This window comes from Triturus cristatus, chromosome 10 (genome assembly GCF_964204655.1).
Source record: "Triturus cristatus chromosome 10, aTriCri1.1, whole genome shotgun sequence".
Classification (NCBI taxonomy): Eukaryota; Metazoa; Chordata; class Amphibia; order Caudata; family Salamandridae; genus Triturus; species Triturus cristatus.
The window spans coordinates 1,120,832,965-1,120,848,307 of record NC_140593.1 but is presented as its reverse complement, the minus strand read 5'-3'; the positions used below and the strand labels follow the sequence as shown (position 1 = coordinate 1,120,848,307).

The 15,343-nt window shown below is 40.0% G+C and overlaps 1 protein-coding gene across 2 annotated transcripts in view; it reads left to right on the top strand.

Annotated features, from left to right (window-relative positions):
• MSLN (mesothelin) overlaps positions 1-15,343 on the top strand; it is a 177,082-nt gene that overhangs the window by 116,383 nt on the left and 45,356 nt on the right. For both annotated transcript variants that reach the window (XM_085629354.1, XM_085629353.1), the window contains exons 15-25: positions 188-309; positions 4,812-4,983; positions 6,325-6,537; positions 8,217-8,378; positions 8,749-8,895; positions 9,350-9,399; positions 9,797-9,917; positions 10,021-10,106; positions 10,380-10,509; positions 12,507-12,697; positions 14,848-14,938. In XM_085629354.1, the coding sequence (XP_085485480.1) occupies positions 188-309; positions 4,812-4,983; positions 6,325-6,537; positions 8,217-8,378; positions 8,749-8,895; positions 9,350-9,399; positions 9,797-9,917; positions 10,021-10,106; positions 10,380-10,509; positions 12,507-12,697; positions 14,848-14,938 (1,485 nt within the window). The remainder of the gene's footprint in view (positions 1-187; positions 310-4,811; positions 4,984-6,324; positions 6,538-8,216; positions 8,379-8,748; positions 8,896-9,349; positions 9,400-9,796; positions 9,918-10,020; positions 10,107-10,379; positions 10,510-12,506; positions 12,698-14,847; positions 14,939-15,343) is intronic.

The following is a 15,343-nucleotide window of genomic DNA, read 5'->3' as shown; positions in this document are numbered from 1 at the left end:
TTGCTTGGCCAGATCGGGCACCTTTGCAACATTGAAGAGGGTGGCTGTTACTGGGGTCAGAATCAGTCTTCATTCCCTTCAGTCCTCAGCTGTAGAATGGCCCCGTGGAGTACGCTCAGCCTAGTGCAATTAGCCGACCCAACATTTTCTGAAAGTGCATTCATTACTCCTTGTGTTTTTCCTCCAGCTTCAAGTTCTGGCCAAAGATCCTGCCAACATGCAGCTCTTCAGCAGCCTCAATCTATCCAAGGAAATGAACACCTATTACACCAAACTGCTCACCTCTCCTCCCGGCGTTAACCTATCCAGGTACCACATATGATCGCATCTATGGCCATAACGCCTACTCCTAGTAGGATAGTAGATGGTACTTGAATTATCCTGGGTAATCTAACAAATATTTTAAATGGAGGGCGTCCAGTTTGTTTAAGAAACAGTTACTAAAATTCTTTATTATGTTAGTTTTATAATAAGAACAGAAGCATTTACCATTTGCACAGTCAAAGCAATAATTATTCCACATGAGTGAACACAGACCCACAGACCTAAAAAAGTACTAGGTTGAATAGTTTGTGCAAATAATTATCATTCATGATTCCCTTAGCCGCCTCTTGTTTTGCTTTTCAGAAAATGCTATTTTTTCAGTTGAAATGTGTGGAGTTATATGCATGCTGATATATACACATATACTATTACATCAGATTGCTTTTTAACAATGATGCCAACAGACCCATATCACCATACCACAACTCTTAGGGCTCCGTCTGTAACTTGCGTGTTTTTTTTACAGGTACGAATCACGAATCACACCATTCTTCATAGCACTCAACAATCCTGTATTCTTCAGTCTGCAATAAAAATGGCATAAGTTAAAACGTTACATTAACGCCAGGATACCCTCCAGGGTAATAATGCGCTCTACATGTCTGCATAAAATAACATAACATAAGGGCTCTGCCAACTGCCCCTGTGGCAACACATGCCCATGGCTACTCCATGCAGCAACAGGATTGGACACTGCACTAAAGGGTGGTGGTGGAGGCTGAGCTTGGAAGGGGTGCGTGCGGGCTACTCATTCCCGGGAGTCACCACAGCTTTATCACTACCTCTGAGGAAAAGGGAGAGTTGCAGGCACAGAGAACAAACCCAACTGCTACTGAGTCCAATTTAGATTTTAATATTGGTCGAAGCATTCCACCTTGGCCGCCAGACATTCACACTGCAAGCATGTTTGGGGCCCTTGTTGTAATGGTTGGAAAAAGGACTGAGCCTAGCAGCCAGGGGCTCTGCATCTGTCATCAGAGAGTCCTTGATGGTCACAGTGGTGAGGGAGGAGGCAGGACCAATGGTATGAAGGAGTGGGTTTCTGTAGAGGCACCTCTTGAACTGCACATTAAAAAAAGCCATATCACAATAATGTAAACATCTGTGATATCACATGGGCTGTCCCAAAACACCATGACCAGCAGAGCCACTGAGTGCCTTAAGAGGACTCACATAAATTAACTAATAGCTGAAGTGGGCTAGCCCAAAGCTTCTTTCTCTACATGTATGTGTATGTGGTTTGTGTGTATGCGTGTTGTGTTGTGTGGTGTGTGTTGGGGTGTGTTGTGTATCAATGACAAGAGGTCTGCCAGATAGATAAAGCTGTCTGCAGTGAGATCTAAAAATTGTTCTTTAAAATTAAGCCAGAAGGTTCTAGTGTTGTTCTAGGGACCTTTATTTATTTGCAACACTTGACCAGGTACATGCTTATACAGAATATGCCTGCAGGTCCTTGAGGGGTGCTTTCAAGGTAGGATTGATGTTCATCCCATTCAAACTCAAAGTATACATTAGCTTCCACACTAATGTGGAATTTCCTTGTGTGGTGAATGGCCAGGCTATTTATAGCCCTTACCTGAATTATTGCAGGGGATACTCAACTTTGTTTCTGCTTAGTAGGAACGGTGTCTTCGATATCCAGACCCTCGCTGAGCTTTACAGTGCCAAACCAGATAGGATGGATGAGAACTGTCTGGATCTGGCTAAACCTAACTAAAACATTGTTGATGGTAACAGGAACTATAAGCATATTTCATAATTCATGAGCAAATAAAGTCCTCTTTGAGGAAAGGACGTCCAATACTGCTACCAAGAAGGCTAAAGTGCTGGTACTTGCTGTTGGTCCTCAATTAACAGTAAAACAATACACAAAAAATGCACCCATAAACTGTAATCAGTATCTGACATTATTGGACAGATTCCAAGCTCTGTTGGAGGAGGAACATAGAGCAAAGGCAGTAAAAGTCATCATTGGAGCCACCGAGAGGATTGCAGTGCTTCGTGAGTACCTGGCATGTAATCTTCTGAACGGCCTGAAGGAAAGTCCCAATTCATTTATAAGGATGGATGCCAAGCTGTTCAATATTGCCTACCTTACCCATACTCTTGCAAGGCTGCACTCAATTTCATTGTTCAGAGGATAAGATGTAAAATGTCAAATCTGAAACACAGGACAATTTGCAGTGTGGATTCTATTGTCATGCAGAATACTCTTTTACATTTGTACTTGCAAGATAATAGAGGGCTGCATCTCAAGACCTTTTAATAATTCCAAGATTTTTAAACAGTTGCTTATGGTGTCAGGGAATAGGGTCAAGACTGATTTGCATATGGCTGGGTCTGAACTGGGGTGGCGAAGTGAGGTAAAGAACGATGATGGATTCAACCCAGATCTGTGACTGGGGGTGAGTATCTGAAAAGTTTCAGTGCTCCATCCATCATCTCCTTGTGTTTGCTTTAACCGTATAAAGTAAACAGGGCTCTTTGCAAGCCCTAGTTACACTGCCTTCCCAATGCTGCCCTGCGATCTTTGAGCCAGTGGTCGAATTCTGGCACCAAGGGTCGAAAAAGGAAAGCCAGGGGTCACAGCTGCGACCACTGCTGACCTCTAAATGATGTCCCCTAAATGACATCCATGCCCCTAATGCTCCTTGCCCTGCTCCCAGTCCTGCTCCTCATTCAAAATTATTTTAATATTATTATTAGAAATTGGGTCTCTAATTGGCAGCAGCATGCACTCTGTCCAAGTAAGGACCCTAATCCTAGTCAGGGTATGTCAGATACACACCCTAAATTAACCTGTGCTCACCCCCTGGAAGCTTGGAACAGAGCAGTCAGGCTTAACTCAAGAGGCAACGTGTAAAGTATTTGTGCAACACCTAAATTATAGAAACACAGTGAATACACCACAAAAAGACTCCACACCAGTGTAGAAAAATAGACAATAATTTTTTGACTAAAACAAGACCAAAACGACAAAAAGTTAATAAGATGATCCGCAGATATGCAGTTTTAAAGATTTAGGTGAAACTAGCGCATAAAACCGCAAAGCGCCAACTGTGGTTATTTGGTCACACAGGACATGTGAAACTTAAAAGTAAATGTCCAAATTTTTAAATACACTACACACTGCCCTTGGGGCTGTGAAGAGCCTACCTTAGAACTGATTTATATGTATTAAAAAGGAGGGGTTGGGCCTGGCAAAAGGGTTAACTTGCCAGGTAGACATGGCAATTTAAAACTGTTTCCAAAGGCTCTGCAATGGCAGGCCTGAGACATGTTTAAAGGGCTACTGAAGTGGGTGGCACAATCAGTGCTGCAGGCCCAATAGTAGCATTTAGTGTAAAGTCACTGGGCACATGTAGTGCACTTTACTAGGGACTTATAAGTAAATAAAATATGCCATTTGTGAATAAGCCAATGTTGCCATGTTTTATGCAGAGAGCACATGCACTCGAGCACTGGTTAGCAGCGGTGAAGTGCCCAGAGTCCAAACGCCAACAAAAACGAATTCAGTATAAAGGGGAGGAGGAAGGCAACAAGTTTGGGGGTGACCTTGCTGAAAGGTCCAACAATTATTATCATCATTATTATTATTTTCACACAATGGTTCAGAAGCTTCAAAGTGCCGCCGATGCCACTCCTTATTTGTCCTTCACCCACAAAAATGTTTTCTTTTTTACCCTTGAAACCAAGACCTATCGACTTTACCAAGGATTGTTGCAGTTTCCGTGCTAGCTTTCAGAAGTAGTGCAAACATCACTTTGGGTCAAACTTCAGTAGACAACATTTCCTTTTGCCACCTACAGTTAATAAACATTTGCTTTGGATTTCCACATCCCTTTACCTTAAAATGTTGCTTTTTCTTTTGATGATTCGGTGGCATCATAGATGTTTTGTTTCTGAATTGATGTATTAATGGAAAATGTCAGAATAACCCTGTGAAATGCATGTGTTATCTCATGAATCAATGTTTTGCTATAGGGCTAGGGCAGTGCTTAATTTGTGAAAGAAAGAGTACTGGTGCCCAAGGCTCTGTTCAGAGGTCGGCGACCAGTGCAATTAAGCATTGGTACGCCGTATATCAAGGCTGGTAGCCTTTAATGCAGTATAGACACTCCCTGTCCCTTTCTCTGGCTCTTGCATGTTTCTGCTTTTTCCTTTCATGACGGTTTTGCCGTCTTTCTGTTCATCTGTCTTTCCGATCTGTCTGTTTTTCCATCTCTTGCACTAGGTAAACATCTGATGCAGAAAATAAGTCCCGGTCCCCAAAAATAAGTGCCGTTATCCCTGACTGGGAACCACCAGATCAAATTAAGCACTGGGCTAGGGCAGTGTGTCTCTCTGAAGAATAGGTCCATAAACAGCCTTAAATTGAGGACAATGGTCATGAGCTGTGATTTGTTGTATACTTTACATGTTGACAGATAGATGGAGTATGCAGATACATCTTAACCCATTCCCCTTGCATACTTCCCACATGCTAGTATTCCTGGCAAGTTCATGTGCTTCCTCAGCCCCTCAAGCTTAAAGAACGTCAGTGAACAAGAAGCTCTACATCTGGCCAAGCGACTGAGTGAGAACTGCCTGTCAGGCCAGAGAAACACCAGCACCAACATGACTGGACCCGCACCATTGCCGACACCAGAAGTGATGCAGGTAATGCTTTTGTGGTGCTAACATGCTCCAGAAGGTGGGATTGGGTTGAGATGTTCAAAGATGGGAGACATTTTGAGTGATCATGAGTACGATTCCCAAAACTGATAAATGTTTTGTTGGAGCATTCGAGATGTGACGTCATCTGCTACAAACCCTACCTTATTATTGCAGCCTTTTGTGCCCCTAAGGTGTTCATTCTTTTGATTCATCAATATATATAGAGAAAGGAACGCAATTGAATTTAGATTAGTAGGATATCAGATTCTTTTTTGATTCACTTCAGAAGGAGAATAATTACATGAGGTGATCAGATCTAAAGCATGAGGAAATGTAAGTAAGAATCAAAATGAATCAAAATCATTAAAGTCAAGTAAATGCTTATCCTATCATACCTTGTTTCACAAAACCTGGAATTGGAATCTATTTAGATAGAAAGACCTCCCATCAGCCTTGAAAGACATCCCCCTCCTGTAACAGTGGTTCTTCTGCTATACTTCTGCTATGAGCATCTTTCACACATCTTGGGCTATACATGCTAACATGAGCTGTTATCCTAGGTTATATTCTTGAATATCTCTTCCTTCAAAGAGGCATCACTAGAGAAGAGATGTTTGCAGTCCCAGTATTTTTCCCTCTTGCAGGCTGGACTCCCCACTTGCTGTAGCTTTTTCCACCATCTATTCATTGGTTTGCTCGAAGGATGTTTAGTGTATCTCAGGAAGTAGGGATCAGAAGCAATAGTTTGAAGGGAAATATTAGTGGACGTTGACTGGACACGTCCATATTTCCATCCATAAGGAAAGAGATTCCAATTGCTGAGGAGCTACTGGACAGTAAGTAAGGAGTAGAGAGGGCACTAGAGCAGAGATTATGAACACCCAACTGTTACGAGACTGAACAAGTGGGACAGCTGTCAAGAATCAATAGCTAGGAGGGTGGAACCAAGAAGAGTCACATAGAGGATCGATTTAATATAATAGATTTAGCTTTTTCTCTGGATGATAAATATTAGGATGTGCGGCTATTTAAGCTATAGCGGCATCTCCAAACAAACTACTTTGTTTTGCATTACATGGCCCAAGATCTTGGAAACTGTTTATTGTTTATTCCTGAAAGGGGTTCAATTGCCATGAATGCCTCCAAAGCCAGCCTTAGAGTTATCGCATTGGACTGCTTTAGTCACATTTATGTTAGGTACGAGATGTCAAAAGCAGTAACTACACAAAACATTTCTTGTCTACGCTGCTAAAACTTTCAGAGGTTTCTTCTGATTTTTGAAATGTGGAACTCCGGTGCTAACATTCCATAACGTGGCGTCTTCTTTTGCCTGGCCCTTCTCAGATTGCCATTTCATTGGTGAACAAACTCAACAACGTTTCCGTGGACACCATAAAGGCTTTGGGGCCAGTGGCTGTGGGACTCTCTCCATCCCAGATCAATGGCATCAGCGATAAAGACCTGGAGACTTGTCTTCCAACCCTCAGTAAAGTGCAAGGCTGGAGCCTCAGACAATCAACTGGCATTATGAGCAAACTGGCCAAAGCTGGGCACAAGGTAACAAGGAGTGCAGGTGTTCTCCTTCCTTTAGTATCGCATTCACAGACATATACACCCTGATGCTATGGCCATCCTCCAGTTTCTGTCAACACTTGAGCTCTGTTTCTCAGTCCCCTTTTGTAATGTTGAGGCTGCATATATACCACTTGAATGAAGGGACAACATATATTTTTCCTGTGTACCAGGAACGTTTATCAGAGTTAGGTCATAGTTATATGAAGTCTTTGGGTATGTAAAATGCATTATTACCAAATGCTCTACGGGAAAAAACAATGCATAGTTTTGTTCTCAATTTAGCCCCCTTTTAATGTTATTGCAACCCTCACATTCTTTCTGCCAACTTCCATTCTGTATGTAAAATGTTGCTATTGTAAGCCCCAAACTTCTACTTCTCTCATTATGCAGACACTTTCCTTCCAAGTTTATGATGAATTAATACATTTGGTGGTCAATTTACTGTGACTACATATGCCTTAGTCTTAACTTACTCTTTCATATCCAGGAGTAAGTCACAGCTGCTCACGGAAGATACATTTTTCATTGGGCCATGGATCTGTGAGACTCAAAGTGAACAAATACATTCATTGTTTAAAGAGGAACAGTCCATCAGCACAGAGGTGCCACTCTGATAAATTAACAGCACATCAGATCCTGTGGCTCAGTCCTATTGGTAAAAATGTCCCAAAATGCTGATTGACCTTATTTTCTGACTTTATGCGTTTAAAAAAAAATTATTAAAAGATGGCGGTCACACATACGCATGGCAGACAAAAAAATTCTTCATTTGTTCCACAACAAAACCAGATAAGGATAAAATAAAAAATAAAATATCATAGATACATATAAATTTAAAACAATAAAACACCCTTTATGGATTTAAAACAATAGAGAATCAAAGAGATTAATAGTGACTTTACGATAGCTGCCAACCACATAACATGTCAGATGATCTGGTTCAATCTGCAGAAACATTATGGTATGTCTACACTCTTTGACAATTCATGAATCCACTTTTTTAACAGAGTAACTAAGTAAGATCAACACATACGAAAGATACAGTTCTATTTTCAGAGTGTTCCTTAATATAAATGCGAGTTGATCATTGGCTTGTCAGGTTCGACAGTTTCCTGTTAAAACGCTGACGTGTTAAGAATACATTCTTAAACCATGGTACATCTTTATAAATATGCAGCTTATGTATAAAAAAGGTTGGGTCGACCGAGCTCATTACATAATTTCCTGATACAACAAAACCATGGTATTTTCTGGTGACAGTCCATTTTAAGGAATCAGTAATTAGATGGAGTTTCCGCACATAAAAAGATAGGACAGTCCTCTCTTTCTATGTGCGGAGTCTCCACAGTTGTAAAGATACTACTCATAAAATACCTTTGTGAATAGCAAACAATTGTAAACTTACACAAAAGTGTAAGTTTCCCTTTGTGACTCAGGCCCTCAGTGTTCGGTAGATGGTCATACCGGTCATGCTTCCTACATCTGTGTTACTAAGATCTCTGTGCTCTGACACATCTTCATTCCTTACTGCAGGTAGTTCATAATGAATCACACCCACTCAACATCCACAAACACACATGCGTTCTGAACACATACAAACACTCATACATGAACTCTTTCTCTCTCACTCAGTCTTCCTTTACGTGTATTTCCTATTTCAGTTCAACAACCTGGGAGAAATGGGAACTCTTGTGAGTGGTGTTTCCATAAGCCAGCTGCAAGAACTGCCTCCGGCCAGCCTCGTTGAGGACATGAAGAATCCATTGGTTACAAGCCAGTTGCCCTATGCACCACCCTCTGTACAGGATGCAATCGTTCAAAAGGTAAAATATGGTTTTCGGAATAGTAAAGATCATGATGTTTAATGCAATAACAAGATGTCATGGCTCTATTCTGGGTTGGGAAGTAATTCCAATACAGCTTAGGACCCAGAAACAATCTAGGTTTTGCTGTGGGGGTTAATCATCTTCAAGTCCATTCTTTCAATAGTTATAATCTGAAGGTAGCCATGTCTCGATAAAATGTTAAAATCAATATTTTTCCTTCACCTTAAATTTAATCCCTCAATAAACCCCGAAAGTAAATATCACAGAATTTGATTCTTGAACCAATTTTTTCAACAGTGCTTCAATGTGTTTGGGAATAATGGCAGAATTATAGTTTTCAAGGTTTGTGTGTAATTTTCCATTTTAGATTGCATCCGTTGCTTCCGGCCGGGGGGATTTGATCAGAAAAATCGACAATAGTCTTGTTTGCAAAATTCCGAAAGTGAACTTAATCTTCAAAACCGAAATACCCAATGTCGAGGATCTCAACACTAAACAATGGTGTAAAGATCAAGTAAGTGCAATCGCCATAAGTGTAAAAAGGTGTACATGACTATAGGATCAGAACTCAAAGAGGGAATCAATGGAAAGCTGAAAGGATAGTTCTCTCAAATCTTGTCGCTGTAGATCATTCACTTCTTCTAACTTTTGTCAAAATGGATTGCTTTATGATGGCTGAAAATAATTTTGACTCAATGAGATGAAACACTTCTGTTGACTAGCAGAAGCTGATAGATCAGTCTCTGGATTAGAACATAGAGTGAACGGTTTAAGGGCTTAGTATGTGGGGGAGAGCTTGTGCAGCATGGGCAACAGTTTCTCAAGAAAGATATGAACTGAACTTAGATAGTAGCTTTAGTCTGCCGAGGAGGTGTATCTGAAGACCTCAATAAGTTAAAGTCACTGCAACAGGCAAGGTCACTCCTTAAAGTGACATTTATTGGTTTTTACTTTGCTTTCTTCTTCAGGCTTCCATGTTTTTTCCAGATGTGATGAAATCAGGAGCTAACCCTCAAAGGTAAGGAACTGCTCTTTCTGTTCACTTACAAAATCAGTACCTGGGTGGGCCAACAAGAACGCTTCAAATGTAGCAACAGTCACTCTTCCGCGGTTCTTTGTGGCACATTGACTAGCCCCCAGAGTGGGACATCATAGGCTACAAGTTCTATTCTGTGGCTTCCACAACTGTTAACATATTAGTACAACAATTACAATTTTTATGTTCTCTAATGCAAATTATTTCCTTTCCCGGAAATCATACCAGTGTTCTTTGGTCGGACTAGTGGACCTACAAAATGCATAAAAAGAAACAATTGCTCTCTATGTTTGTCTCTTGCCATATTTTCCATCTAAACTACATTTAAACGTTGTCTTAATTTATTAATTTAAATAAAAAATTCTCTTCTGGCTTTCAGTTTATCACCTTATGTCCTGCAAGGCTTCACCTGTGCAGCATCCAACAATATGAGCCTGAGTACCTGCCAGCAACTGGCAAAAGCCGTGAGGGATAAGAAGGCACAATTAGATGAAGAGCAGGTTGGTCTTGTCACAGACAGCTTTTTTCTTTCCAACCTCACACACAATGCACTCGATCATCTTTGATGGTGACAATAAAATACCCTGCCTCATCTCATTTCAGCTGTCTTGCTTAACAAAGAAGATAGCCAGCAATGGAACCCTCAATGATTTCGAAAATTATCCACCAGAGATGTTGTTCTTTCTCAGGTAAAAAGTCACAGGTTTATGCTAAAGCATATTAAGTTAGAAGTGGCTTGTGTTTAAACTCATGCATTACAACGGCAACTGAATCCATAGAGGACCATAGCCACTAATGACCATCTCATGGTTCCAGCAATCAGCCCTGATTTAATTTTCGCAGACATTCCCATTCTTGGCCTATAAACACAGGTGTTCAGATGACACAGTCAGACTAGCAATCAGTGGTGGAGTTGGTGATCCTTCATTGCCACTTAAAAGTTGTTTGTCTTCTGCCTGCAGCTCCTCAAATTATTCAAAATTTGGAGGCTGCAAAGAGTACTTCAGAAGAGTTGGTGCAGCCGACTTCGAGATCCTGCGTCCTGAGTCTTATCAGCGCAAGCGCCTCTTGGCTGAAGCCTTATCGTGCCTAGTAAGTAGAAGACAGTCATCCAGTGTTTAGAAGGACGATTTGGGTTTATAGCGCAACCCCAACCACCTAACAAATAATAATAGCTTCCTTTTCAAAGTGGCAAAATAATATAGAGTGGATGGCATGATCAGCAGAGAAATTGTAACTTACATGAATTGAGAGACTTGTTCATAAGTTGTATTAAAATGTAAGGTAAGATGGCAAATTCTTATTCCATCGGAATACCATCATTACTTAGGAAGAATTCTTACATGGTGTCAAATGAAGGAAGACTGCTCTTTGTGGAGGTCATGTCCTAGTTTCTTGTTATTTAATCACATTTATTTTTATTGAAAACACATTTCAATAAAAACTTTTCACTGAAAAACAATTTCATTGCCAAGGTCTTCCAGGAATAGTCTATGTAAATTTAGATTAATAAGTAGAATATTAGGCCCACAATTAGAGTTAGTGACAGGGTTAGTGTAAACTTTAGAGTCAGGGAGCAGGTCATGGTAAGGTAAGAAAAAGGTTAAGGTTAGATAAGGGTAAAAGTAAGAGATAAAGGGCCTGATTTAGAGTTTGGCAGACAGGGTACTCTGATGCAAACGTAACGAAGTGCCCTGCTGCCAAACCCTTGGTCCACCTGATGGAGCCCCTCATTGGCTCCATCGATTGAAAACCTCCTTCGATGGACCAACAGAGTAGGGACCGGCAGAGGAAGGACGTTACACCGTCTGCTCTATTTAGATTGGGTGATGTAATGCCTTTTTTCCTGTACTTCATCACTTGGAAAAACCTGGCAATGAGAGGAAAACAACACTAGTAACCCCCACACTCTGGGAGAAACTTCTGAGGATGTGGGGGTCATTAGTTTGGGAGTTTTCGTTTCTGGAAAACAAAAAAAAAGTTGAAAGTTTGATGGACGGCTGTCAAAACCTCCAATTTTTAGCATGCGGAAAAGAACCGCCATGACCGCGGTCCCCTTTAATGTACAGAGATGACAGCTAAGCTGGTAGTCATTTCTAAATTTGGCAGATGCCATTCTGATGGGCCCTTTCCGTCTGGTAAATGCTATTAAATAAGGCACTAAGTTAAGGTCAGAATTAGGATGAAGCTGATGATTAAGGTCGAGGTTACATAAAAAATATCACTGCAAACCTAGGGTAGATTCATTGTATATTAACATAATTTCTCACACCAAAAAGTAATTTCTCAGTTAAATAGGCTTCAATGAAATGTGCATTTCAAGTCAGTATATCAAAAGCTGACATTTCCTTTGAAATGGATTTCCATGAACATTTTTCAATGGATAGAATCTGTATGAAATGTGCTTAGGTAGATTTGATTTCTCAATGTAGTCTTAACTGTGCACGGCTAATAGAGCTAGATTTGAGTCTTTATGTTAGACAAGTAATGCCCGTATTTCCTACAAGAATGTGAATGCGAAGGGCGGTGATCATCAGTAAAAGTAACTTTATTTGCTCTTTCAAATAAATGACTATATATCCTACAAGTGCCTAACAAAAAAAATGAATGTGTCCATCTGTAAGCAACTGGTGCTCATGTAAAGCGCTCTGATACCTTCGGGTCTAGTTCGTGCTATATTAAACTCCCCCCCCCCCCAAAAAAAAAGTGGAGGAGATTTTCAGGGAGTATTACAGCTTTCTAAAGTTTTGGAGCAAGAATATGTATACACTGCCTGTGGCACACTAACTGGCGTCTCGGCAAGCCAGAAACTTGAACAGAAGTCTTTTCATTAAGAAGATGGTAACTCTACTCCAGATCTGGAATGGGAACATGTTCTCTGTGTTCTGTGATTTCCCTGATACTCTGCTGGGTTGGGGGAGAGACATTTCACCTGTTTTACAGTAGCAAAATGCAGAGGTGTGTCCAAACCTGCACTTGCAAGGTCCGGGGTCAGGGGCTGGGTCTCATGCTTTCTGGGAAAAAATTTGAAAATTGGACAGAGAAGATTTCCTTATCCTATCACTAACTGCGTTCCCTCCTCCATGTAGAACATCTTCACCACAAATGTGACAATGGAAAAAGCTCAAGTTCTTGGCCGTTTGGTGTGTGGCCTCAACGCATCCTACATTGAAGCTTCCGGCCAGAGTTTGCTGCCAGAGTTAAAGAACTGCAAATCCCTTACAGAGGATCAAGGCATGGCTATTCAGCAAGTGATCATCTCTGGAAACACCCAGTTCGGGTTAGTTAGCTATATACTGTACTTTCTTTATTGAACTCACTGTGTAATCTTTATTACCATTCCACTTCTTCCGAAGACTTGTCAGATTCTAATTGGGACGAGGTTCCTTCCTTCATACCTTGTTTCATTCCACCTATAACACTTACATAGTCTCTGGCACCACTAAAGCTGAGTTTTTATATCAACTTGTGCATTCACACGTGTACTTTCCTTCTCTTTGTCTCACCTACTGTCTCCCCTTTCCTCTCTGCTCTCTCTCTCTCTCTCTCACTTACAGGAGCGCTGTCTATTTCTCTGTCTATCTGTTGCGACATATTCATCAGTTTTATATATTTAAATTAGGAAGTCAAGAAAAAGCTGTAGAATAATAATTTGTATTGTTCAATTTCCACACATTATCATACCCCAGTTTCTTCATGTCTTTTTATTTTTATTTTTACATACTTCCCTGCAACAAATTTGCATTTCTCTAATTTTCTCTTTTATTTTATGGAAACAAATGTATCCGTTTAACATAATAGATACCATTCTTAAAAACTCACTTTCTCTCTGTGCATCACTCACTCTTACTGTTCATTTGTCATTTACCTGTCACTCTTCCTCTTTGTATGTCCCTGTTCCTCTTGAATCTTTAAATACATTCCTTTTCAGAAGTTAAGACCACACTTTGCCTACCTAATTTGATGAACCTATATCAAACCAGGAAGACATTTTAGAAGATCTTTCCTATTTCTGACTGCCAAAGCTTGGAATGGTCTCCTTTTTGACATGACACTACCCATAAACATCTGTAGTTCCCAGAAGCAGCTAAGGCCTGGCTTTTTGAAGCTGCTTATTCCACCTAATTCCATAAATTGTTGAGCTTTGAATCTTCAAGGACCGTGATATGTCTTTGAGGTCACTCTAGCACTCAACAATACTTCTCATTCATTCTTATCCTGACATCTGGAACTATACATATCAACCATCTGTTTCTCAACATAAACCAAAGAAAAGAAACATTCCTTTTGGTCATTCTAGCTAAACCCTATGCTGTGCTTTACAGAGGATGTTCACTCCACAGCTAAAGGCATAAGCCATTGCTGTGTTACATTCAATTATCTGGGTGAAAGTTGCTTACTCACACCTTGCTACTTGAATCTTAGATATAATAGGATGGGATATTATGGTATGCCTTTAATCTTGGGAACTTTTCTTACTGTAGATTATAAAAGGTAGATTTTTTTAACCTTAATAGCTTTCCTTAATTTCATATAGTTTATACTTACTTGCCTTCTTAATGAATGCATATAGTTAGGACAATTGCATGTCTACCCATGATAGACTAATTTCAATTTCTTGGTTTAGTAGCACAAGAAACATATTGGTTGGAATGCCAAGAACTATCCTTCACTTGAAAAATAGAACTTTCTCAGCTTTAACTCTTGGAAAGGAGAGCCACAAATGTTGCACCATTTTGAATTGAGGACATTACTATCTATGCAGAAAGTGTGACAAAGCTCACTTTAAAGGGCTAAGGATACATTAGGAAACAACATATTCACATAAGTTGGGAACTTAGTTTATGATGGTTAACTAGTCAAGAAATAATAGTATAATACCAGGCGGTAAACACCTAGAAGGTGTACATAATCTCATTTTACAATCGATTAAATTATATAAAACTTTGGCCTGATTTGGAGGTTGTTGGATGGGCCTGCCTTTTTACAAGTGCCATTGGATATAATACACTTGGAAAAAAGCAATCGGGATGTCTGACACATTTGTGCAGAGTAACCCGTCAGACAAACTCTTAATCAGGCCCTATGTATTCAAATCAGGCAGAGCAACTCTTGGGAGGTAGGTTGTATCCCATTTTATGAAAAAATAATTTAATGAAGAAACGTTTTATATTAGAAGTTGCAGCTCTTGGAAGGTTGTTGAACTTTATCTTGCATGTGTTAAAATTCACTATTTAAAACTACATTCAGTCAGGTGGTTCTTGATTAGAGATGGACAGAGGTTTTAAATGCAGCAGTGAAAATAACAATCCCCTTAAAATTGACAAAATGTCCCCTGAATTTGAGAAATGTAAATTTGCTTTAGTGAAATATTGTAGGTGGTAGGGTCTGTTGAATGACATGTTCACTGACTTCTCTTCTATCTTTCAGATCCCCTTTACAGTGGTCGACGTCCATGCTTCAGAATCTGGGGCCTCTTGTGAGCTTGCTCAGCCCAGATACCCTCAAACAAATCCCGAAGGTACAACACTTACACTTTTAACCATTGCATTGCACCTGGTTGAGGATTTTGTAAAGTTTGGGAAGGATTATGAACTAATGACTTACTGTTGGGGTATGCCATGTCTACTACTAGCTAGTAGCTCAGTTGGTTGGTAAAGCTGTCTGTGTGGCATTCTAAAAGGTAACTATTAGCAAACACTGACAAAAGTCTTGATTTCAGATTTTCTTTATAGGCAAATAATATAATTTGCCAATAGAAGCTGGCACAAACATGTACTGCTAAAGCTATCAAAATACCCTCTTATATTATGATAATATAATAATATTAGTTTGATTGTACAGACATGGATATGCATATTAAGAGCAGTGTTTTACAACCAAGGGTTTAACAGATTAAGACATTTTGGACATAGTCACATTCATT